At 45.6% G+C, this 24,789-nt stretch overlaps 1 protein-coding gene across 1 annotated transcript; it reads right to left on the bottom strand.

Annotated features, from left to right (window-relative positions):
- Positions 1-134: 134 nt before the first annotated feature.
- elmo3 (engulfment and cell motility 3) lies at positions 135-24,568 on the bottom strand. The gene is made up of 21 exons (XM_070972401.1): positions 24,334-24,568; positions 20,100-20,205; positions 14,059-14,099; positions 13,861-13,933; positions 12,029-12,079; positions 11,651-11,820; positions 11,189-11,288; positions 10,912-11,063; positions 10,468-10,546; positions 9,612-9,662; positions 9,358-9,480; positions 9,120-9,242; positions 8,901-9,005; positions 7,608-7,716; positions 7,363-7,499; positions 3,165-3,328; positions 2,485-2,597; positions 2,295-2,399; positions 2,097-2,176; positions 1,930-2,010; positions 135-1,807 (listed from the first exon to the last, which is right to left on the bottom strand). The coding sequence occupies exons 2-21, from the start codon at positions 20,175-20,177 to the stop codon at positions 1,595-1,597; spliced, it is 2,148 nt and encodes a 715-aa protein (XP_070828502.1). The 5' UTR covers positions 20,178-20,205; positions 24,334-24,568; the 3' UTR covers positions 135-1,594.
- Between the last annotated feature and the right edge of the window lie 221 nt (positions 24,569-24,789).

The raw sequence follows: 24,789 nt of genomic DNA, 5'->3' as shown, positions 1-24,789 counted from the left end.
CACTGTGACAGAGGGAAGCTGACACACTGCAAACATGACAAATCAAGACAAAGTATGTTGATTTTATAAATAAACTGAAGTTTGGCTTCTACGCTACAGGAAACACACACAAACACACAAGTCTGTTTTTTCTCCTCTCAGGATAAATCAAACTGTTTATTCATGTGAAGTCACCCAAAGCACATGACTCAAAGTGAGCATCATCACAGAGGGCTGAGTGTGAGGGAAGCTCTGCAGAGGACAGTCGTGACCGCGCTGAAATCAACTAACCTGATACCAAGAAAGGCAGACAGCACTCGAACGCACCGTGTTACGCTGCACACCTGTGCCGCTTCTCCAGCCGCTGCTTTGAGTGTCGTCGCTGGCTGCTCGCCTCATTCATAGTATTATAAAGTACCTTGTATAAAACTGAGTTTTAGAATTCATTCAGGATTGGATATAAGACAGTTCAGAAAAAAGATCACTGATTGCTGGTCGGATAAAAAACTTTTTTTTAAGTTTTTTCCACGATCAACCTTGATTATGGATTTAAGGAAGTGCCTCTGAATTAAAAGCCAAAAGAGTCATTTTGGTACCTAACGCACATCTACACCACAGAGCCTTCAGAGCGCCTCCACTCTACAGTAAATCATATGAGGTCTATACAAAGGCAAGTACCTACAGGTGTATTTAAGCAACACTGAAAACATCTTTCATATGTTTGAAATGAGTCCATGTACCAAATCTTGAGAAAGCACTCTGTTCTAGTTAATGCCCATTAAAAAAAGCGATCAAACAACCAGCATTTTGAGACAAAGATCAAAGCCTTTATAGCTTTGACCAGTAATAAACGTATCACACAAAGTTTCAGATATATAAAATGATTACAAAACAAAACGAAAGTACCATTACTCGAGTGGCTGTACTGTATAAGAAGAGTATTTTTTGGAGCTGTGTTGAGGCTTCAGACAGCTGTGAAGGAGGAACCGTGAATGGAGAGATGGACTGAAAAAGACGAGCAGTGATAATAAGCTGCATTAGTACAGTCAACAGCCATCTGCTAGCAGTGCACACTCACATCCGATACTGCAGTTTAAAGGACAAGTGTGTGGGATTTAGTGGCATCTAGTGGTGACGCTGCAGATTGCAACCAGCTAAATACCTCACCCTCCCCGACAATGGCTGCTAAAAACACAAAAGGCCTTCTGTGGAGCCAGCGTTTGGTTTGTCTGTGCAGGGAGAAGACTCTCTCTCTCTGATATAAGGAGCTCATTCAAAGGTCACTAAAACACAACGATTCTTATTTTTACGTGATGATACACTCATGAAAACAAACTTGTTAATAAAATATTTCCATATTCTGCCAATACATCGGCCTAAATCTTCCGCACATCTTCCATTTTGCAGGTTAATTTCTCCTGTTCATGGTTTCACCTGGGTGTCGAAGACCACAGAAGAAGAATCTAATGTCAGGGTTATACATTTGCATTATAAGAATAAGTGCATGGATGCGCAGGTCAGCTCTCACCACACACACACCTCTTTTTTCAGACACACACGCACATGTATTTACACATTCACGCATCCTAGCTGCGCTCCAGTCAGTCCACACGCTCTACTGCTCAGTCTGGCTGAAGTCGTAGCAGAAGTTGTAGTTGCTCGGCGGTTTCGGGATGACGGGCGCGCTGTCGGGGATGGGAACGTTCTCCAGGTCCAGGAGGCGGAGCTTAATCTCCATGGAGAGGAGGATCTCCAGCTCGCTGCGCATGGACTCGCTGCTCATCTCCCGGCCCAGGAGGACACTCAATCCATCTGTCCACAGGCAAAACTGACAGAGAGAGAGGACGCCCGTCAGCACGCTGTTTGCACTCTCACTGTATGTTCTAATACACGCAGAGAAGAAGAAAGTGTGATGAAGATGTGAAGAGGAAAGTTCAGTGCAAGACTCACATCAGTTCTGGAGGGGGCGATGAAGTTCAGGCTGTACTCTTCTACATCGTACGTGATGCTAAACGCCAGGTCCAGCACCTCCTGAAGCACAGGCACAAACACAGTGAGCCGTCAGTCAGCAGAGGGTGAACGTGAGCACGATGTGAAAGGACACGAGCGCTGCTGACCTTGTTCTGTTTGCCTTTGTTCTCCTTCATGTGAGGACAGTCTTTTCCCGTCAGCAAGCCTTTGATATCTGCTACTGGAACTGAGGGAGGAGGAGGGTAACGAGGAGAGGTGAACAGAGGCGATAAAGGTCATTTCATTCAAACGAAGAAAACACGGCTCCGGCTCATTTCCAGAGACTCTGCCCAGCATCAACTCACTCTTCTCTTGCAGCGTTTCGATTGGTGGATTGTCCGTGTCCTCCTCCACATCACCATAGTGAAGCATCTTGTGATTGGGCGACAAGCGGCAGTACCAGAGTTTATCTGAGAAAATCAGACAGAGTTAAGCCAAACAAGAGGCAGTCTCCTGTTTTTAAGTGTGTGTGTGAGTGTGTGCGCGCTGTTTCACCCTGTCTGCGTCGGCTGCTAATCTTCCTGAACATTGTTCCTTGACACAGCCTGTTGAGCCTCTGCTGGCGGATCAACTCGAGCAGCTCGGGCTTCAGGCGCTCTTTGAGCTCGCTGAAAACAGAAAGGCACGCTGGGCAAAATGTTTCTTCACGTGGTCGCAGCATCGCAAGACATGAAAGGCAAAATAAAACAAGTCACTGCCGCCAGGACAACGAGCAACATTCAGAATAGAGCTTTGTCTTGATCATTAATGTGGTGGAAAGTCAGCGAGGGTTCACGGTGCGGGTGGCAGACAGTAACCTCCACCTGCATGGACGACCCCTTAATGCTACACTCAGTGTTTAGTGACAAACAGCAGCATCATAAACGACAGCATGGCTGCTGAGCTGTCAGCTGGCTCCATAGGGGTGGAAACTATCTGCGCTCGTCAGTAGAGCAGCTGATCAGGCTGTGCCACGGACGCCCTGTGGCTTCTCTTTTTTCCGCATTTTAACACTTCAATGACAAGAATCTCAACCTGTTAGTTGGTGATTTTTCTGTTGAGCCACAAAAGCTGCTGAAGACTCAGTGTGAATCTACAGGCTGCAGAGAGGGACACCTTCTGCCATGGAGCTGAAATGAAGGACCCCAATGGGGCAGTAAGAGGCGGCGTGCAAGCTGCAGCATCGCGCTACTCACAGTACGGGTGGAGCGAGAGTCTCCTCCTGGTGCAGCCGCTCTGTCTGCCGCAGTTTGAGGATCTCGCTGTAGTTCAGAGCATTAACTTTGTTCTTGAAGAGCTCCAGGGAGGTCGGCTTACTGGACAGAGTCCTGGTGATCTGCTCCCTCACCACCTGCATCACCTGGGGAAGGAGACGCGGACACAGACGCTTTAGTCTGGTTGACCTGTATTCACACACACAGCCCCTTCACATTATGAGTGAAGCTACGACATCACGTTGCATTCAGCAGCAGGAAGGAGCTCTATAAGCCTGTACCTTCCTCCCCTCCTTGCTGACCCACACAGCGTACTCTTCATCAACCCATTATCTGTGACATCCACCCAGCTCCCCAACACCAACCGCGCTGAATTAGCACAATCAATGACGACAAACTGGGCGGTTATTTCACTGAGCACTTATGGGCTTCATCCTTATTGATGGCTGTTAAGAGAAATCAAACAGACGTTTAACTTAAAAGCGAGTTTGTGAACATATCCGTCCAGATTGAACCGCTGCAGCACTGACTCAGCACTTGCTATGATTGTGTGTGTGTGTGTGTGTGTGTGTGTGTGTGTATTCTGCATGACTTGTTAAACTGAAGCTCACAAAGAGGGACAGGGGGTGACCCCGGCCACCCTCAAACAAGCTCAGGGCAGTTGATCAAACGGGTCAAACACTTCCATGTGTGTAAAATCTATAGCTCCCCTTGGTATACTGTGTGTGCCTCAGCTGTAAATAGAGGAAAATCTATAGAAAAATCCATGTTGCTACAAGCCCAGAGCCAGCTCCAGCACTATATGGCCTGCTCCTGTTTCTCTGACACACACTCTGCTGCCCTAGATCTCTCTTATGACACCTAATATGACTGCGAACAATCAGTGAGAAGCGAGTCAGACTGAAATCCAGACTGTCGTTCCAGATTGTGCAGACATGCCGGGACACAAAACAAGCCACGGTTATTTCACACCTGCTCAAGCTCCCCGAGCCAAAATAACCTCGCTGTCCACTGTCCGAAGACCGCCACTTCCTCCTGTTACGTCACCTTAACCCTCTTTAAATCACGTCGATCACGTTGACGCGTGTCACCTTTTTTGTCATCTGATACCAACTTCAGCTAATCAGCAACAAACAAATATCAAACTGCTGAACTATTAACTTTCCAACCAAGACATGATACTAAAGCTGACCTTACCTCCATCTTTCCTCCTTCAGGGCCGACTACTCGGACAAATATTTCAATCCCAGCGTTGAGTTCCACTCGCTGACAACAGTCAGAGAAAAGCGACGGGATGACGAGAGGCGAACGCGAGGGACAGAGAGACAGAGATCACCTACATGACAGCAGAGGTGTAGGTCTGTGGGTGTTTTGTAAACAGACACTGACTCCCACACACACATGCAACCCCACCCACCCCCTACCCCACCCCTGTCCAGCCCTGCTGTTATTTAGCTGAACTGGCCAATAGGAGCAATGACTGGCAGCTGTCCCTGTTCCCTAAAACCCTGCTGCATGTGCATGTATGCTAAAAGCGTCCTGTGTGTGTGTGTGTGTGTGTGTGTGTGTGTGTGTGTGTGTGTGTGTGTGTGAGGATGACCGTTATCACAGGGGGTGAATGGGGCCACAAATACACTCACATGCCTGGATGGAAGGAGTGTGTGTGTTTGTGAAGAAGTCTCACACACACTTTGAATTCAAGAGAAAACCTAAATTTGTGACATCATGAATCCTTTCCTCCTCCGGTCCCCTCCCTCGCCGCTCTCGCCCGTCCAGCCTTTTCATTCTCTCCCTCGTATTGTTTCCAGAGATTTTAGCTTCCCTTTGTTGTTTTGTAATTACCGCTCGTGCCCTGAGCGCTTTGTTTTTGTCGTTTCCTTCTCCCTCTGTTTTTGCCGCCCACCACGCTTCTCTTTGTCCACCTAATGCCCCTTTGTCCTTGCCCCAAAGCACCCTGGGTAGGGGGCCGTGGGGAGGAACAAAAGGCCGGTGGGCCGGCCTGGCACTCAGACCACTGGTCCTATCCAGAGAGGTCAAAAGGTCGCTGAGTTTTATGACTGCCAGGAGAGCACTTTGTGGTGTGATGTGGAAATGAGGCTCAGGACAGATGCTCTGCCTCTCAGACAGGACCAGGCTGCTGAAGGCCTGGCTCAGCCTATTACCAGAGTACAAACCCGACTGTGGCTGCACGGTCACTGTGTTTCCCTGAATGCAGGGTCAGCTCTATCTGGGGGGGGTCGGGGATGGTTAGCATAAGAATGAACCTTTACAAATTCACAAAAATACAAACCTCCACATTTTCCCCACAAAGACTTTTTAAAAGCCTCTTTTTAAGATTGACTGTGTGTCTGGAGGAGCTTGTCCTTTAGCTAAATTTTGATTTATTTGAAGAGCTTCACAGTTCATTAACAGAACTCTGGGTCAGTGTTCATTTTCAGCGAAAATTCATTTCATTGCATGACTAAATTGTAACGATTAAAATTACAGCGAAATCTCTGTCCATCATGCAGTGAAGACGAAAGACGAGACGAAATCTCTGTTCATCGCGCCCTGACGAGTGAAGACAAGATGAAAAAGTTGTCAGACAACCTGGTTGTTGTTTTCAACAAGGCAAGCTAACGTTCACGTGTTGTCTAAGCTAGCTAGCTTAAAGCCGAAAGAAACTATTTTGGCTGCTGCTGGCCACTCAAAGATGAGAGCCTCATGTTGAGCAGCATGTCAGTTGGGAAGGAAGAGGAGAGACGACCCCTCCAGTGAGTAGGAATAGAAATGGGACCAAATCATTTCACAGTATTTGCATTTCTCCAGGTTGTATGCAAATAAAGAGGGCAGTGTGTCTACAGGGTCTGCTCCACTTTGCTGTACGTCCAGTCACAGTACATGTATGCAGAAAATTAATAGATGGCCTGTGAGGAAACATGATTGTTTTGTTGCATTCTATCTAGCACACTTTAGGCTTTCATTTTTATATGATTTATAAAAGTATGGTAAGTCAGTAACACATTGTCAGCCCACTGACTAAATGCATAGTTCAAAATCCATGACAGTACCATGAAACTGAGAAAGTTATGACTAAAACATTTGACTAAAATTAAACAAAAACTGGATTTCACGGACTAAATCTTTACGAAAACAAAAGACTAAAACTTAAACCAACTACAATTTTCAGTTAAGTGACTAAAACTAGATTTAAAATTCTTGTCAAAATGAACACTGCTCTGGGTGGACTTCATTTCTCTTGCTAAACATTTAAACACCAGCGAAGGTGCGTGAAAAAAGAGAGAAATTTCAGTCAGGGCTGCTGAGGCTCAGCTTTTATACTTATGGGAAGCAAAGTGTTGCTATGATGTGCTGTGAGCAGGCCATGCTGGCCGTGCTAGGCCTGGATCTGAAATACCCTGTGTCATCTTTTTACACACACACTCAGCAGCAATCACTGCACCACTGACCCGTGCTAGACCAGTGACTGTGGAAGCTACAGGGCAGAAAAACATTCCCGTAGTGAAGCCACAGTCGTTCCCATCTCTGGAAAGACCTCGATGCAACTGTCGTCTGTCACAAGGAAAAGAAAAATCCCACCTAGACAACCAGCACTGAGTCATGTGCCTTTTAACACAGTATTCCTCCTGCAGGGTGGACATGAGGACAGATATCAGGACACTGCTGCTGCAGTGCAACTGGGATGTAATCAACCCTTTCAGAGCGTTGACAGCATGAACTGAAATGTGCCCATACATACATATATAGTCAAGATGGTGTTGGGGCCTCAAAGTGCAACTCTGGGTCTTTTAATCTTTTTCCTTAGTTGCGTTTTATCTCATGATACCTTACATTTGCTCCTTTAAGAAAGAGTTTGTCATTTTTAGGAAATATGCTTTTTTGTCTTTCTTACTGTGACTAAAATGAGGTGTTTAATGCCACTCTGATGTTTGCATGTTAAAATACGATGCTAGAGCACTCGGGTAGATTAGCCTAGCACAAAGACTGGAAGCGGGGAAAAGCCTAGCCTGGCTCTGTCCGGAGGCCACAGAGCTGCCGGCTCAAGCAGCATATTTACGGTACAGCTGTGAGAGCTGTACTGATCTACTCATCAAAGTCATGCCATGCCATGCCATGCCATGCCATGCCATGCCATGCCATGCCATGCCATGCCATGCCATGCCATGCCATGCCATGGTACCTTGTCGAAGTCCTCCTGTGTGGCTCTCATCTCCTTCCAGGTCTTGTTGAGCAGCTGAATGCAGACACAGAAAAGCTCCTCCATCAGCCGATCCTGGCTGAAGAAGATGGGGTGGTAGTCAGATCCCGTCTCCGAGGCTGTTAGCAGAGAAAGGGATGGAGAAGATGGAGGACAAACGCGACACAATGCGTGATTGGAGGGTACAGACGGAGGGATGGCACTTAATAGACTGGAGGTGAACTTACGGGGCTCTCCGATACGAAGGATTTCACACAGGATGAGTGTGAGCTGGATGCTGCTTCTGGCAAACGGACACTCATGTTTGTCTTCCCTGCTGCTGTTCTCCAGGACAAACTGGGAGAGGGAAGCAATGTGACAACGTACTGTGAACACTGCAACTTCAGCTGAGGACGGTCAAGTGAAGACAGAAAAACAGAACATGAAACGATTCAGTTCTGCAACAGTTACTTTACATTTGTCCTGTTTATCATGTTTTAGACATAGATGTATAAGCTACATGAATAACTGATCAGATGATCAAAATGTATCTCCATGTTGTGATTTTTTTTAGGCCAGTTCATGTAAATGACGTACTGCTGAAGGACGTTGATATCAGTGTTGTGCCTGAAAGCGTTCAGTGAACAATAGCTCATGAATTCGTTCATATTTTGGGTGAACGTGAACTGAACGTTCTGTATTACTGCCTGATGAACGTTACTGTGAACTCGTTCATTCAGGTGTCTGCGAACAGCACGCTCTCTCAGTTTAACTTCATTCAACAGGGTGCCAGATTTCTATAGAGCCTTCCAGAAGAAAACCCGGCTAAAACACGCCGTAAACAGGCCTTAATATGTAGCGGAAAAAACACCCAATCTGTCAACACCAGCCACCAGCGTCGCACCGCCGCATGCGTCATCAAAACAAAACGCAGCAAGGAGGCGTCGTATGATCAACAAGTTTTATGACAAGGTCGGTGAGGATGGGAAAAATCTGACATTTCTGTGCAAACTTTGCTCGCCAGCTTTCAAAAAGAAAATCCGCCCTTCAGTCACATGGGGTGAAAGCTGCTGCGAGTGTGGACTGAATGGACAGTAACAAAGAGTTTAAAGCAGCAATGGGGAAAAGCTGTCCCCTCAATGCTGATGTAAACCCTGGCTGGATAAGGATTCAAAAGTGGATATGAAGATGAAATCTGACGCATAGTTACAGTGTTAACACTGATAAAATAATCGCTGTCTGTGGTTCTATATGGGCTGTGGCAATTATTTAGAAAACTAATAGCTCGCAGCAAAATATGGAAAAAAGAACTATGAACTAGTTCATTTTTGGAACGGTGAACTTAATTCAACATTTTAAATTATGAACTATGAACTGAACTAGTTCAATTTAAAATCTGTGAACTGAACTTTGAACTAGTTCATGTAGAAAGTGATCAACACTGGTTGATATGATGCTCGCTATGATACTGTCGAAGTCAAAAGAAACACTTCACTGTGCCATTAACTCTTCAGACCGAACAGCAGATAAATGGCGCTCACCCTGCTGTAGGCGTCAGGATAGCGTGCAGCAAAATAAAACATGGTGTCCAAAGCCAGAAGACCGGGAGGCGTTCGCACCAAGTCCTGACCAGGGTTGCTATTGTTCTGAAAGGAAATGAACAAAGACGACATGAACCACAGCAACATGAAGATAAACGTACAACAGAAAGGAGTATTTCTAACAGGTGAGCAGAGTAACGTCTGACAGCAGTCGCTTACAGAGAAGCCTAACTTCTTGAACTCTTTGGCGCAGAGCGAGCGTCGTCTCTCGTGGCTCAGACTGTTCTCACTTTCTGTCTCGAACGCTGCCTGACGCAAACTATGAAGGATGTCTCTCTGCTCCTGGAGTGACGGAAGAAGGAGCAGATACAGCAGATATTCAAACGATTAATTAAACACCTTAATTGTAAAAATGCTCGGCGGCAGAGTCTGTCTGCCTCGTGGTGTTTTTGTTCACCTGGCTGTAACAGTCCAGAGGTGTCCTCATGCGAGGCTCCAGGTGATTCAAGGTAACTGATTGTAGGACATAGAGGTAGTGAGCCATCTCGTCCTGGACTGAGCCAGAACTGTGGATGATGTTCTGCAACAAAATAGGCCAGAGTGTTTCCTTAAATCCCTCTGCATAACAGTGAGGTCTCCGCTCATTACATCATCACCGAGACCGAGCAAACTGTGCGAAATGCGAATGCTAATAAGGTCAAGATCATTTACTTTATAAATGTACTGACGGAGATTCTTCTTATTCAGGAACGCAAACATATCCTGGAAAACACAAGACAAGGAACAAGAGAACAAAGTGAGTGGAAGCAGAATGAGTCACTGTGGTGCAATGGCATGTTTCTAACATGGGGGGGTGATACAGTGCCACTAACTGATACTGTTACTGAGACATCGCTTGCTGGCACATGGATCTCTAACCCCACCTCGCTTTGTTCAGGACTCATTTGCTGATAAGAAGGGTGGGTTTGTTGACCTACTGTAAAAGTGGCAGAGTGTGTGTGTGTGTGTGTGTGTGTGTGTGTGTGTGTGTGCGTGCGTGCGTGCGTGCGTGTGTGTGTGTGTGTGTGTAACAAAGAGAGCCTGAGAAAGGAGGCGGAGGGCTGAATGAAGGAACTGTGTCCGTACAATGAGAGAGGAGCAGGAGCAGAACAGAGGGAGAGAAAGCCTCAACTGTCTGCAGAAACGCTGAGACGAGCAGACAAAGTGAGACAGACGGCTCACTTCCAGCTGTCTGGAAGAAGAGGCGCCTGCAGGATTCAGACTCCCATGTACAATAAAGGCCTGCTGGTCCAAACAACCACCTCCACCCCAAGTCACATGCATGCCAGTCTCTGCTGCCATCAGTGCATGAATGCACCGCAGTGAGGATGACCGAAGAAGAAAACAGCTAAGGTTAAGCATGCATGACGCATTTACAGCTGCAGGCACCTCTGTCTGGAAGAAACAGGCAGCAGGGCCCTGAAACAAACTAAACGCACACTCGTCTGCATTCTTAGATGTTCGAACAGCTTCAGAAAGAGGAAGATGAGAAGTGTGTTACGAAGTGAGAAAGTGTCTGCAGCAGCACCTGTCTGTCCGCGTCCCCGGCTGTTTGCAGCAGCGCCATGAGCAGAGCCATGGCTTTAGTCTGTATCTGCTGGTTCGTCCTGAAGCAGGCCAGAGAGGACAAAGACAAGTGTGAGACAAACACGCTGTTTAAATGCTCCACAGCTGCACATTCAGGAGGGACAGGAGGCTGACATTTAAGGATGTTTCATTCCTCAAATCAACGGATTGTGTCTAGCCGGGACATGTTTTAAATACTGAAAAATGTCCCGTTACAGAGACAATGCAGCGACTTATCAGCCCCTCAGCCCACCTGCCCACAGAGGTGTCACTCTGCCAGGGCTTGCTTTCGCTCTCTCTTTCACCGAACATGAGTAGATCATCTTCTCAGTCATCTCAATTTTCACTTTAATTGAATTTATGTTTAACAAATGTCTGAGTCAGCCCACATCGATCTGTTACTTACACCTGGAGGTGAGCGATGAGCCTCTCCATCGTGACCTCCTGTTTGACCTGCAGGAAGAGGCTGTGGCTGCTCAGCACCATGCTCTCCAGGATGTCCAAGGACACCTGCTGTATCGACGCATCAGTCGGCTTGGCGTTGACGAAGCTGGCGATCTGAAAGGAGAGGACGGAGGAAGAGGAGGGGAGGAAGGAGGTGGGAATCATAAGCAGGAATGAGGCTACAGTGAGAGCAGAAAAAAACCTCCAGACAAACTGACAGACAGCAGCAGATACTGAACCTTCTTAATGAAGACAGATGAGAGGTTCTCCCAGGAAACTATCCCATGATCCATCAGTTCCATGAAGGCTGTCAGTGTGTGGGTCATGATCACATTACTCCTGAATGACACACACAGAAATATGTCATGCATACACACACATACGAACACTAAACACAGGTTTAGCTCTCTGCATCACCCATACATTTATTCAGCAGTTATCTCTGATCGTGGAAGCCGCTCAGAATAAATAAACTAACAGGTTTTAACTGAAATTGGAAGATAGAGTCGGTATGAAATGGGAGGAAACTCTTCTTTGTGCAGAATATGGTCTAATATACATACACTCAGCACACTCCTTGATTTTGCTCTACAGTCGGTTTGACAGGATGTTCTGCTACATGTGGGATCCCTCCGGTTTAACTGACTGTCTGAGGAACAGTCTTCCATGCTGGGGAAGGAAAATGAGCAAACAGTACTAACTCATTAGAGTCCTCCACTATCTTGACCAACAAAAGGTGTCCATCTCGGCTGATGAACTCCTGAGCGAAGGTCACGTCTGTGGAAACGCCCGCCAGCTCCTTCAGCGAATCACAGCGCACACCCGCGTCCGCACTCTGGATGCCTTTGTACAAGTCCTCTGCGCAGCGGCCCTGTGTCGAGCAGCATCAGCAAAACACACAACAAGAAGTACGTTCACACACGCCGGACTCAACAAGTCGCTCATTTTCTCGTTATGTTACTCTTCTTTGAAACGGAGCTCCTTGTAGATGAAAGAGTGATGAGTCAGTGACAGAGTGAGACAGAGGATGGGAGGACAGGGAGGTGAGGGGGCAGCATGGCGGGCCGATGCAGACTCACCGGTGCCTTGGTCAGACGCAGAATGCAGCCGTTCTTAATGTCCAGACGGTTCTACGACGCACAAACAAACAGACACACATGAACGCGGAGGAAAAGCATTTCAAACCAGCTGAAAGTAAAACACACTAACATTAACCCACACACAAACCCACATTTGGACAAACACATTCATCCATAAACTGCTATAAAGGCTGTGGCTAGTAGTTAGTGCTGCCAGTCTACTTATAAAAGAGAGAGAGAGGAGTGTTTGATGGCATAAATATTCAGTGGTTGAGTCTATCTTGGAACATTTATAGGGGTTTTTTTGTGTGTAAGCTGCAGAGAGGTAACAAGCTCTGCACCTCCCGGCCAAGAGGAGGTGTCTCTGAGGAGCAGCTGCCCTGGACACTCCTCTCAGGCCACTGGAAAAGTGCTTTGTGCTCATAAAGGGGGTGAGGGCTGCCTGCAGATACTGCATTGCTTCTAATAACAATGCCTTTATCCTTCACCAGCCTCATTTCAAAGGCTTATTTAACAATGACAATACAGATGAACAATGAAGAAAAGAAATGCAACAGCACTAGTGTATAAAGTGCTTTTCACCCTTTTCACAGCTTCAGCTTTTAAGTTGAAGACTAAAGACAGCAGAGCACACACAACAGACTGTGCACTGCAGTTTATTCTATGTGCATTTGAAAGCACATGTATGTGACCAGTGGATGCATTCAAAACGGATTCACGTCTTCGTTGGTGAACTTGAACTTCTGGTCACCAAAATGGCAAAAGTTAGACTGTTTGCTGCCCAAGACAGCACTCACATTCGAACTTTGGTCCACTTTGACAAAGACAGAGGCAACGTATTAGACTGGCAGACATGTCACACATAACACAAGTCACGCATGAGACAAGTCACGCATGAGACAAGTCACGCATGAGACAAGTCACGCATAAGAGAAGCTCATTGAAGCTGTATGTATATGTGAGTCAAGCATGTCTGTTACTGATCTGACTACATTTGAGAGTCAGCACTGGTGTCAAATCATAGTGAGACACTGAGCTGAGGAATCAGAATCGGTATCGAGAGAGAACGAGTTTCCAGGGATATTTCTGAACTCAGATTACTGCTGAAAGCAGGAAATAACCAAATTATTTCACCGCATGCAATCAAGCCAAGTCAGCTCATCAAGAAGCTGCTCTTAAACTGAAACATCTGCATTCAGCTGCACACCCGCTCACTTCAAAGTCTGAACATTAGCATCTGTGTACCAACTGTGACCGTGCTAAAGGTAACAGCCTGCTGAGTGCTTCACACTCTGAACAGCTGCACGCTCACGACAGCCTCACAGCAGTTATTTATTACAATAAATAAAGCATCTTCCTCTGCATATCTGATGGCTCTAATGGCTTTTGCAGACCTGTCTACAGCCCAAAGAGGGGGAGGGCCTTCAGTAGCAACCTTTTCATAAGGTCACTCAACACCAACGAGCTGAGTGTAGTTCCAGCTGCTTCTCTTTTTTCTTTCTGTCTCCTTGTACTTTGTTTTTTCACTCTGTCTCACACTCATTTCAAAGAGCAGTAATGACATAATGCGACTTGGCCTTCATCTTATCAGAAGAAATTTCATGTAGTGATGGACACAAAAGCAGACAGAGGTCACAAACTGCCGACAACGCTGTGATTCACCAATTCATTGCTGCACTTTTAGATCTCAAAGAGAGATCTACTACATTCTTGTCCTAAACATAGAAACATCTCATATGGCTGACTCAGGGCTGTGGCTCAGTGTCTTCAAACTGTGCTCAGACATCGACCAGACTGATTCCTGTTTGAGATAAATACTTATTCTGACTCACTGATTCGGTGATGTACGTCTGTACTCCGTCAGCATACTGCAGAGCGTAGTTGTCAGGGCCTGGGAGATTCCAGCTGCACATACACACAAACTGATATTAACTGTCACGGTAATACATACAGTTGATTGATAATGATGTCAAACATTCCAAAAATAGACTGCATAGAGGCAGCAAAACAATCTATAATCAATGACTTACCCATCACACACCTCCTTTATTACAGCAGACAGCGGCTTTTTCTGCACAGACACAAAGCAAAACAGCATGTAAGCCACATCCATATCCACACAAATATTTATACACACACATCATACAACACACACACCTGCTGCATACATGTGTGTTATAACATCAGGACTTAGCAGACGCCACTCAGGGAGCTGCACACATGCTTCAGTAATAACATGCTGTTATGGGATCACTGTACCACAGCTATTCTTGCTGGCTGCAAACTTTGTTTGCTGAGAGGAGGAAATCCTAGAGCTCCCCAACACTTTCTGGACAATGTTGCCATCAGTGCCAAGAGCCTTCTTTGTACATAAATAGAAGCCAGACTACTTCCATGTCTGACTCTCAGCTATCCTGCTATTAGTGGTCAGCCTGGTGGTCAACCAATCAAAATGTCTTCGGGTTCTGCGGTAGACCCAGCGGCTGCTCTGTTATTAGTGGCAGTCAAGAAGGTCGACCAATCAGATGTGTTTAGTGGAGGCAACTGGGCTTGGATTGGTTGTGATCTGACATAAACATATTTTGAGCAGAGCATGGGCATTCACATCCAAATCAACACCCTGTGTGCTCAATGCTGCTGTGCTGCTGAAGGGATGATGACAACAAAAAGTCTTGAAAATGGTTGGTTGAAGTATCAGGGCTTCATTCTGTTGAAGTTACCAGACAGTCTAGTAAATACCAGTTAAATCCACTCTCTTAGTCAAACCTTCTCTAGTGATGTACAATATGCAAATAGGCACACACCCCTGCTGTCTGGATTACAGTTTAAACTCATGTGGAGCTCCTCAAGACACGGAAAACTTCCCCTTAATCACAGAAGATACGATAAGATAATCCTTTATTAATCTCACAGCAGGAGAATTAAGGAAAACAGACAAGGGTTGAATTTAAAATTACACATAGGAAATATTGATACTGCACAGTTAAGAAAACACTGCACTACACATGCACATGCTTAAATCAAATTGTTGGTGTTGGTTTGTATGGTCGACTGGCAGCAGGGTTGACTTCAAAGTCTGATAGCAGCCGGAAGAAGGACCTGCGGTATCCAGCATGGGTGGGGTATATTTTCCATCAGGATAGTTGAGCCATGATCCTCCAGGACTAATCTCTGCGGAGCTCCTGTGCTGCAAAGAACCATGTCGCACCCCAGTCCTTCATCCTCACATGCTGTGGTCCCGGCATGTGCGGGGGGGTGGGGGGTCCAATGCCCAAAGTGCCCTTTTGTCAAAGTGATTATTATTTTTTGTGTGTGTGTGTGAAAGTCCGTCTGTGTGGCCCAAAATAATAATGCATAAAACAAAATAATAATAATTTAGATCGACCTTGGTCGATCACATGATCCACAACGTGCCCTCACTCTGCCGTCGCTGCCCTGACGTGCCCTGCTGCTGATCGCTGAGCTGAGCTGCTGGAGACGGCCACTGCTAGTCTCGCGAAACTGAGGAAGACCCGAGGCAGTAAACAACTGGTCCGGTGAATAGGTTTTGCAGCGTATTCGCTTGTGCACAGCGTATTTTTGCAAGATGACTGACGAAGTGAAGTGAGCAATGAGCATCCTCTGTGTCATCCAACTCTGCACACACACCTCTCACAAGTTATAGCCGCTAGTTATCCACACACAGCGTGTAGTGGGGGAAAAGTATGTCAGGCTTTTTGTTTGTTTGTTTGTTTGTTTGTTTGTTTGTTTGTTTCTGTATGTTTCTCTTGTCATGGGCAAAGTGCATTAGAGAGATATTATGTGTTATTTTACTGTCAAGCTGTTTTTTCCTATGTTTCTTGAGGCAATGAGGCACAGACACGTTATTTTACTTAATTTTGGACTATTACAGTATAAATACAACAATAATAGAAGAATTTGAATTTTGATTTTCTCATTTAAACATATCAGTACTTGTTTGTTGAAGTCACAGAAGTCAGTGATAGCAGGTGTTTGTGTGATTTGACCTTCACGGTGGACATCACCAAGTACTCAGAGCTGAACCTCAAGCTCCAGCAGCTTCTCAGCTCTCTGCTTTCAAATGTCAAATCATTTGCATCCAAATTAAAGCTGTGAGAAGTGCAACTGGAAAGAGGAAACAGCTTGCATTTTCCTACTCTGCAAGAAGAAAAGCTGCTATGACATCTGAATATGCTGCTGAGTGTGACAACTCACTCAGACATTTGGTGAGAAGTTTCAGGACATGAAAAGTAAGCAAAAGGAACTGAACATATTTGCTGATAGTTATAAAAAACTGAAATGCCCCATGATAACGGTTTCCCATCCCTGTTGTAGGAGGAAGATGACAGTGTCATCCACCTCAGTGCCGGGCAGGTAGGCCAACTGTAGTGGGTCCATTGACCTGACCTAGAAACCCTCTTTTTTCCTTGGGGGAGCCTTTATGTCAGGAGAAATCCAGAGGTTGTTTCTGGAAAACACCGTACCACCCTGGTGGGGATGTCATTCTCCACATAGACGTTGATATAGTCCGTTATACAGTGTGTGAGACTGTCAATGTCCATCCCATGAGTCCATCAAAGCCTCGTCAGCCTCATTCAGGGTGTGATCAGATCTTCCCGGGGGAAGGAGAGGTGATGAGTCAGTCCTGGCATGGTTACCCAGTCTCTTCTTCATCAGCTTGCAGGGACCATTGGGTCTGTCCCTGGGAAACACCATTGCGTCAAGGAGCACCATCTGATCCCTGGCGTAAACACTCAGGGGCCCCACATGAGATTGTAAACAATGCAAAAACCAGCAGAAATATCAGGGTTAACCCAACAGGTTTAATGTCCAGAACACAAACAAGCCAGACGAGTTGAACCTATCATCTTCTGAACCGTAGTGAGACACATCTATCACACTGCTGGCCCACTGTAAAGATGAAGGCGGCCAGAGGGAATCAAACTGGTCAAATTTGTGACCATGTGCTGCTACTCAGCTACCAAGACACTATATCAATAAAAAGGAGTGAAATAAAGAATGAAATAAATAATCATATGAAAAAATGGGTCAAATAAAAGAACCGGGCTGCACGCTGTGTGCGCGTGCCTCACAGCAAGAAGGTTGCCGGTTCGATCCCCGGGTCAGGCGGGGCCTTTCTGTGTGAAGTTTGCATGTTCTTCCCGTGCATGCGTGGGTTCTCTCCGGGTACTCCGGCTTCCTCCCACAGACCAAAAACATGCTCATTAGGTTAATTGATGACTCTAAATTGTCCGTAGGTGTGAGTGTTTGTTTGTTTGTCCTTTCATGTGGCCCTGCAATCGGCTGGCGACCGGTTCAGGGTGTACCCCGCCTCTCGCCCATTGTAGCTGGGATAGGCTCCAGCCCCCCGCAACCCCGAAAGGGATAGGCGGTATAGATAATGGATGGATAAAAGAACCAATAATTTGTAAAATAACTGAAAAAAATCATGAAAAATCTTAGCATTAGCTTAAACATGGCTGCTGATGATGCTGCCTACCTAGCCAGCTTGAATTTTTCCTAAAACTTATCCCTAAAAGAATATTTTTGATCTTCACATAGTGCATCTTTCTTTTGAGGAAAAGGTTTAGAAGCCAAAAGTGGCCTAAGTAACTCTGAATTAACGTGCTAACGCTAGCTGCAGGCATGAGCAGTGACGCTAAATAACAAAGCAAACTCACTCTGCTTGCTAGCTACCCAGCGAGGTAAGCAGCATGTGCACTCTTACATTAAGTAAAATGAATAAAGGAGATGAACATTTCTGTCTGTGTTCATTTAAAGCAACAGTCTCCAGTTGATCCAGAATTATTTTGATGATGTTGTGGTGTCAGTTGACTGGCTGGCTAACTGGCTAACTCGGTTAGCAGTGGTCAAAAATAACTGTTATTATGAAAATAAGAAAGTTGAAATAACAATTTAGGATGAACTGAGTTTAAATAATTTCTTAATTATTTTTTTAACATGTTTTGTGTTTACATTTTACACAGTTTATTCAGATGTATTTTACAATTATTATCCATGTAAGAAAGAGCACTGAGCTGGGTAAGGAAGAGGCAGCAAGTTCTGCTCGCTAGCTACCCAGCGAGGTAAGCAGCATGTGCACTCTTAGATTAAGTAAAATAAGTAAAGGAGATGACCATTTCTGAGTGTGTTCATTTAAAGCAACAGTCTCTAGTTAATCCAGAATTATTTTGATGAGGTGTCAGTTGACTGGCTGGCTAACTGGCTAACTTGGCTAGCAGTGGTCAAATATAACTCTTATCTGTTATTATGAAAATTAGACTGTTGAAATTACAATTTAGGATGAATTGAGCTTAAATAATTTTTTAATTATTTTTTAATATGTTTCATTTTTACATTTTACACAGTTTATTCAGATGTATTTTACAATTATTATCCATGTAAGAAAGAGCACTGAGCTCGCTGGGTAAGGAGACAGAACATTTAGATAGCGTTGAAAAGCTGACCTGAGAGTCTAACTACCAGTCAATGACGTTTGTTAGACTGGCAGCGACTTTGTGAAGAAACTTTAAATATTGTGTGCTGCAGAAGCTCTGTCAAACCACACAAGGAAGTGGGGATAATCAACTTCTGCAGGCACACACGCCCCACAGCCATGAAAAATGTTTTATAGCACCAATATAATCGCACTCATCTTCCGGTTTTCAGCGACAGCAATGATCTCAGCATCTGTTGTAATGTTTGTGTTGATGTTATTCTACTCACAGAAACAGTTTGTCTCTATTGTTCTCATGACAGAAACATGTGAAGGAAGAGTGTGAGCGAGGCAAAGAGAGGGTGAAGCAAAAGAACCGTTCGAATCGAAAGGTATACAAAACCTCATGCGAGTGTCCATTTCTGTGGCTGCGTATGACAGAATCTCAGTGTGCAGTGTATGCTAGTGCAGTGGTTTCCAAAGTGGGGGCCGGGGCCGCCAGGGGGTGCTAAGGGGGCCTCAGAAAATTGGAGGGAAGTTAAGAAAAAAAAAAGCAAAAAAGCAAAACAAGTTGATGTCTCTTTACATATTTTGTAGGATTGTCGGTGGTTTTGCAAAGAGGGTCCCTGCCGGCCAGAAGCTAACGCTGTCTGGGGGTCCATGGCATGGAAAAGTTTGGGAACCCCTGTGCTAGTGGATGGACAGAGCCAGAGTCATCTGATGGGCTCATAGGGCTTCAATGCCTTCCTGCCCTGAAATCAGCCTCTCAGTTACCACTGCTTCCCAGATTTTGAACACAGTCACCTCCACTAAAGTATTTATGGTTAGGTTTAGTTGAAGAATGGCAAACGTTCATTGGCAGCTCGAGCAGCAGCAACCGTAATCAGCAAACCAAAAACTACACACACAAATAAGTGCGTGACAGTGTAACAAGGTTTTGGCTTGATGTGAACTGAGTGCTGTTTGTACGCCCTCTTCCCTGGTTCAACACTACAAGAAACGCTCGACTTGTACGTACACAGCCAGCTACTACGGTACGAACATGACATCTGTTGTAATGGAGACGCTGATACTGTTGCAAGCCGAGCACCAGCAACAGAAAGCAGGCCAGCAGCATCTATCCCACCTCTGTCCTCTGCTTCGGTGCTTGCCAGCAGAGGAAAGTCAACCCCAGAACCCTGATCTTCTCGTAGCTTCGTCTTGCATGTGTGCAGCTTGCGTTCTGGCACCTGGTTGCCTTCTTAAGTCCCAACCTATCCTCCACGCTATTATTGATAACACACACAGATAAACACATGACACACACTTCCAGTGGGTCATGAGTGATGACTGAGGGGGGCTCCTTTTGTAGTGCACCTCTAAAGGTTAGAGCCAGCATCGGGTGCACCAGGGAGAGCAAATGAAACAGCCTGAGAGCAAACGCTGCCTGAAAAAGCAGTGGTTTAGTGTCAGAGCAGCCAGCGCAAGCGAAATCAACAGGCAGATATAGATGTGTGTGTGGGTGTGTGTATAATAATAGTAAGATGACATAATTTCAAATAGCACCAACCAGAGTAACAAATGACCTTATTCATCCACCTTAAGAGCACACATCCTTTAAAAAGGAGGATATTTGAACGTGTGTGTGCACATTACCTGGTCCAGTTGTATGAGCTGGGGGTAGGCCCCAGGCATCTGGATGGCTATCTTCACTATGTCCTTCTGTTGTGGCATGTTGGCATCTCCAGACTCCACTCCCTATCTGTTCGTGATAAAAGAGAAGAAAGCGTCAGAACAAGGTGCAGTGGAACTACAAATCCTAAGACTGGATTTTACACTGAGATGTTGCGGCTGGGCGAAAACTCTGAGCTGTAAACTGGTTTGTACTGATCTGAGAGTAAAACTGCAAAAACGTGGCCCTCGTCTTAACTAGAAAGGTTTGGAAGTGCTGGAAAGTCGTTGGTCTCAGGTCCATCGTTTGACAGCAGGGACAGAAGCTGTGCTGCTGAGTCAAACTGAATAATAATCAGTGATCTTAAACCACGATAGAGTGGCGGGAGAACTTTAATGAAGACTCGTTTCGGTCACCAGGTAAACCCTGATGGAGGTAGAACATTTGCTCTCGTCCCTGTCGACAAGAAACTAGGATTAAAACGTGATACAGTGAAAGTTAGCAGCTGCCTGAAAGCAGAACTGCTCGGCCCAGTCGTACCATGAATGACTCACGACACTCATCGGCTATCACTTTCAGTATGAAGCACTCTACGACACTGTTCCTCTTTTACTGGGCGTTTATGGGCACTGAATACAGCTGAGAGGGCTAAATACTGCCTGCGCTCATACTGCGGGTTGTTCACGCTTTCTTCTTCCCTTTCCGACTCGCACACACTGATCATACACACTTCCTCCTCAGTCTTCAGACAGCATTCCCAGAGGATACAGAAGAAGCTGTTGTTGTGCCTCCACCAGCTTGGATACCTTACTCTCAGCACATGGAAACAATGCAGCTGGATCCAAACTCTTCTGTGCGCTCGCAGCGAAAGAAAAGAGGTCGAGCTTGTGTCTGCTTGCGTTCGCTGTGATTAATAACCCCCACCCTCTGCTAAAGCTCTTGGATAGTTCACATACCATCGCTCCCATCTGAGAAAGAAAGCTCTCACAGTTTATGGCAGGTTTCAAAGCATTGTCCCTGTCAAAACAACCACACACCTTCACTGCCTCTTCACCTCAGTCGGCCCGAGGCAGAGTCTTTCCTGATAAAGAACACCTTCAAAGCAAAGAGGGAAAACCGGGGGCCATACAGCACGATCGACTACGGCTGGAGTCCCGCTCGTTTAGCAGGATCAGATCATTGAGATGGACCAGACAGCAAGGACATAACATCCGTGTCGGTGCTGAAGGTCAACTTCCCTCCAACAATAAACAAGAGCTCGCAGCCTTAATCTCAAAGAGATTTGGTGGAATGCAGGTTCGTTCTCGGGCGGCTTACGAGGCAGCAAATTCAAGGGCAAGCTCCACGTGTCGTGTTTCTGCAACAACAACCACCACCTGTGGGTTTTCAGATGAGCGTCTGTCTCAGCTGTGTGATGATGAATGTGAAACTGAGGCCATGCGTCCATCAGCTGAAACCCTAATTATTGCTTTGGTTGCACTTCAAGGAATGAAAGGAGAGGCAGCTTTGTTCTGTCACCTCCTCACAGGTGGGTATTAATAGTGAAAGGAACACTGGAACCACTGGGCCTTCACCGCAGGCTGTCTTCAGAGGCTGTTTTTGGCCGTCCACTGGGAATGATGGGATTTATTTGACCTGTTTGAGAAGGCCAACTGTATTGCTCTGACCCTGACAGTTATTACGTTTTTAATTACTAAAACTTGCCGTTTGAAACTTGGCGTAAACTTTTGTGGACGTTCATAGTTTGCAGATAATGAATCCTGGTGACTTACCTGCAGTGACATTTTAATTCGCGCAAAACTTTGGTTTATGGCATATGACCAATGAGCAAATGCTATCATGCTAACACTTTTTGTGCTTTCAGATCATTTTTACAAATGTGATCAGACCGTAACCAATCCTACAATCAAAATTCTAGATCATTTCTTGACTTATATCACAGCACTATTAATAAGACGCTCATCTAATCATATAAGTGGTCAAATATAAATGTGCTTAGGTTTCCTGAACTGCAGGCTAAACACACAGACACACTTTCCAGTGACAGAAATACTAACGATGTAGCCGGTCACACTCATGAACACGAACATTTCCAGAGTTTTGTCTAGAAGGTTAATTCACAAAGTCAGATCAGTCAGAAAAGAGACTTAAACAGAAGACTTCCAGGACTTTGGGTTAACCACAGCTGATGGCAAAGCACTATTAGTCTGCATTCATCTTGACCTGTCCCAGCATGCTTCAGGCCTCATCCAGCACTGCTCCCAGCTCAGGATGCAGCGCTGACATTCCCTTCGCTACAACAAGACGAAGCTCGTTTCCTCGACTGCAAAACAAGACACGCTTAGTAAGAGTTGGAACCTGTAGTCTGACTCAAGTGTATTCCACCCTATTCTGTTGAAGAAGCGCGAGATCATTTCACTGAAGTGGCTTTCCTCCAGCGGTCGTCACATTTCCTCAGCCTGAACAGGCCCGTGTGCTACATACAGACGCTCTTCAAACAGAGTTCAGCACTTCTGAACACTGTCAAACCATCCCTGAGCTTGTCGCACACTTCAGCTCATGAGTCTCGACAGAAAAGATGCTGATCAGAGAAATGTTGACGCTATTCGATATTTCCCTTTCTGAACTTGGCAGAAGCGAGAGAGCAGGTTTTCACTTCTGTCCATCAAGGCTAACCACAAGTGAGCGTGTCCGTTAGGGTCGGGCAGTGTGGCCAAACCTTCACGGTGCAGTAACTGTTCTGCACATTCAATTAAGAAATAGTTTAAAGCAGCCACACTGTGCCACACTTCATTATATTTGAATGCTTTCTTCTCTAACTAACAGTCTTACGAAACAGAAGCTTTAAGGTTTCAAATGAGCACAGCAGAGGTGCATTATTGCCATCAGCTGAGAGCGTACAGGAGTCATCCCCGGTGACTGTTTGATATCAGTGCTTCATGTGTTTGGACGTGGCTGCAATATTAACGAAAGAGTGGAAAACGATATGCAGGCAGTCAGACAAGAGTATGAAGCAGCTACACTGTGCAGAGTCATCAACACGGCCGCCCGCTTGCTGTGTAGCAGCATAGGACTGCAGACACTGACTGACGGTGTGTAAATACAGTATATTCATCACAGCGTCTGTGCCTGTCTGTGGTGCCCCGTGAATGAAGTGGAAGCAGTAACTGCACCTTCTGCGCGTGAAGAAGTGAAGGTGTCAGTGAACTACTCTCTGTGCACTGACTCCAAATGACTTCCAGCGTAATAAATCACGGCTGTGATGATTTACAGTTTAATGAAGGTTATCTATTGATGTGATGTCAGTTCCATTCACTTCCTGTTAATGTGACAATTAAAACAAATCCAGCGGCAACTATTTAAAACTTCAATAGTTTTTCAAGCTTTGCAGCTTCATCAGGTTTTATCTGAAACAAGTTTTCACTTTTTCTTTCCATGTTACGATGACTTCATGCTGAAGACAAATCATATTGATAACCAGTTGTTTTCATGTTATTGTCAGTAACGGGAAGTTACAGCGGAGGGAAAATACATCTGGGCATACATGTTATAGTGTACAGTAAACAAATCCATTGTTTCCCCTTCATGAAAGAAAGCCCTCTCTCACACACACATCTGCAAACCACACACTGCAAAGAGCGAGTGAATGAAAAACTGCAGAGGTGTAAAGATGAAAATGTCCACCGTGTTAGCAGCTGTCACTGTCTGTGTTCAGTGATGAGCACTCAAACCACAGACGCCCAGGCCTTTTGTCAGCCTGCAGACCCCCTGAGAGTCCCAGACCCCCTGGACGCTGCCCGTGGAAGCGTCTGTGCGTGCGTGCGTGTGTGTGCGTGCGTGAGAGAGAGAGAGAGAGAGAGAGAGAGAGAGAGTATATCTAAAACACAGGGCTCACTTCAGGCTTCCTCTAGGATTCAGTGGATTCTGACTTTCTAACTACAACACTGAAGTTCGTTTCACGCATGTTAATGTAACTCCAGTGTAGCTGAACAGTGTGAGCTACTTCACTGAAGTCATGTGCTGCTTGCTCACGGTTTAAGCTGTAATTACAAGTAAACGCATAAATGCAAATCCAGGTGAAACAGCACCTAAACTGTCAGTAACTTACCTCTTTAAATCTGATCTGAGTGCTGCCAGAGTTTTGTGCAAACACACAGCGCAGGGTTGTGAAAGAAGTGTGAGTCAGCTGCAGAGCTTTTCCCCCTGACTGCGTCCTACCTGGTTAGAAAAGACAAGTCGAGGGCTACTGTCCTGCAGGAACCGCAGCAGTCGGAGCCAGAAACATTTGCAACTGTCCCTTTTCCCCTGAGAAGGACGGAAGTGAGTCCACAGAGGAGCCTGTCCTCACAGAGACATCTGGACTGCTCACGAACGCGAACAAACTCCTTCCAATAAATTCTCAGGAATGATTAGTTGGCTTAAAAGTTCCGGGTTGGTTGGAGTCGTTCAGTCGAATGTTTGACCAAAGCTAGCTAGTTTTAGACAATTACTTTCCGGTCAAGACTTTCAAAATAAACCTCTTCCTGTCCGTTCTGTTTTACTATAGGCTTAGGCGTGAAAATAATATCAGTGACAAAGAGACTGTCGCTGTTTATTTATTTCATGGCATAGGCATTCATTTAAGATTTTCCCTTCAACTCTTTCGATGTGCTACTTTTAAGCTTGTCGATAAAT

Source organism: Chaetodon trifascialis, chromosome 10 (genome assembly GCF_039877785.1).
Source record: "Chaetodon trifascialis isolate fChaTrf1 chromosome 10, fChaTrf1.hap1, whole genome shotgun sequence".
NCBI lineage: Eukaryota > Metazoa > Chordata > Actinopteri > Chaetodontiformes > Chaetodontidae > Chaetodon > Chaetodon trifascialis.
This window is presented reverse-complemented; position numbering and strand designations above follow the sequence as displayed.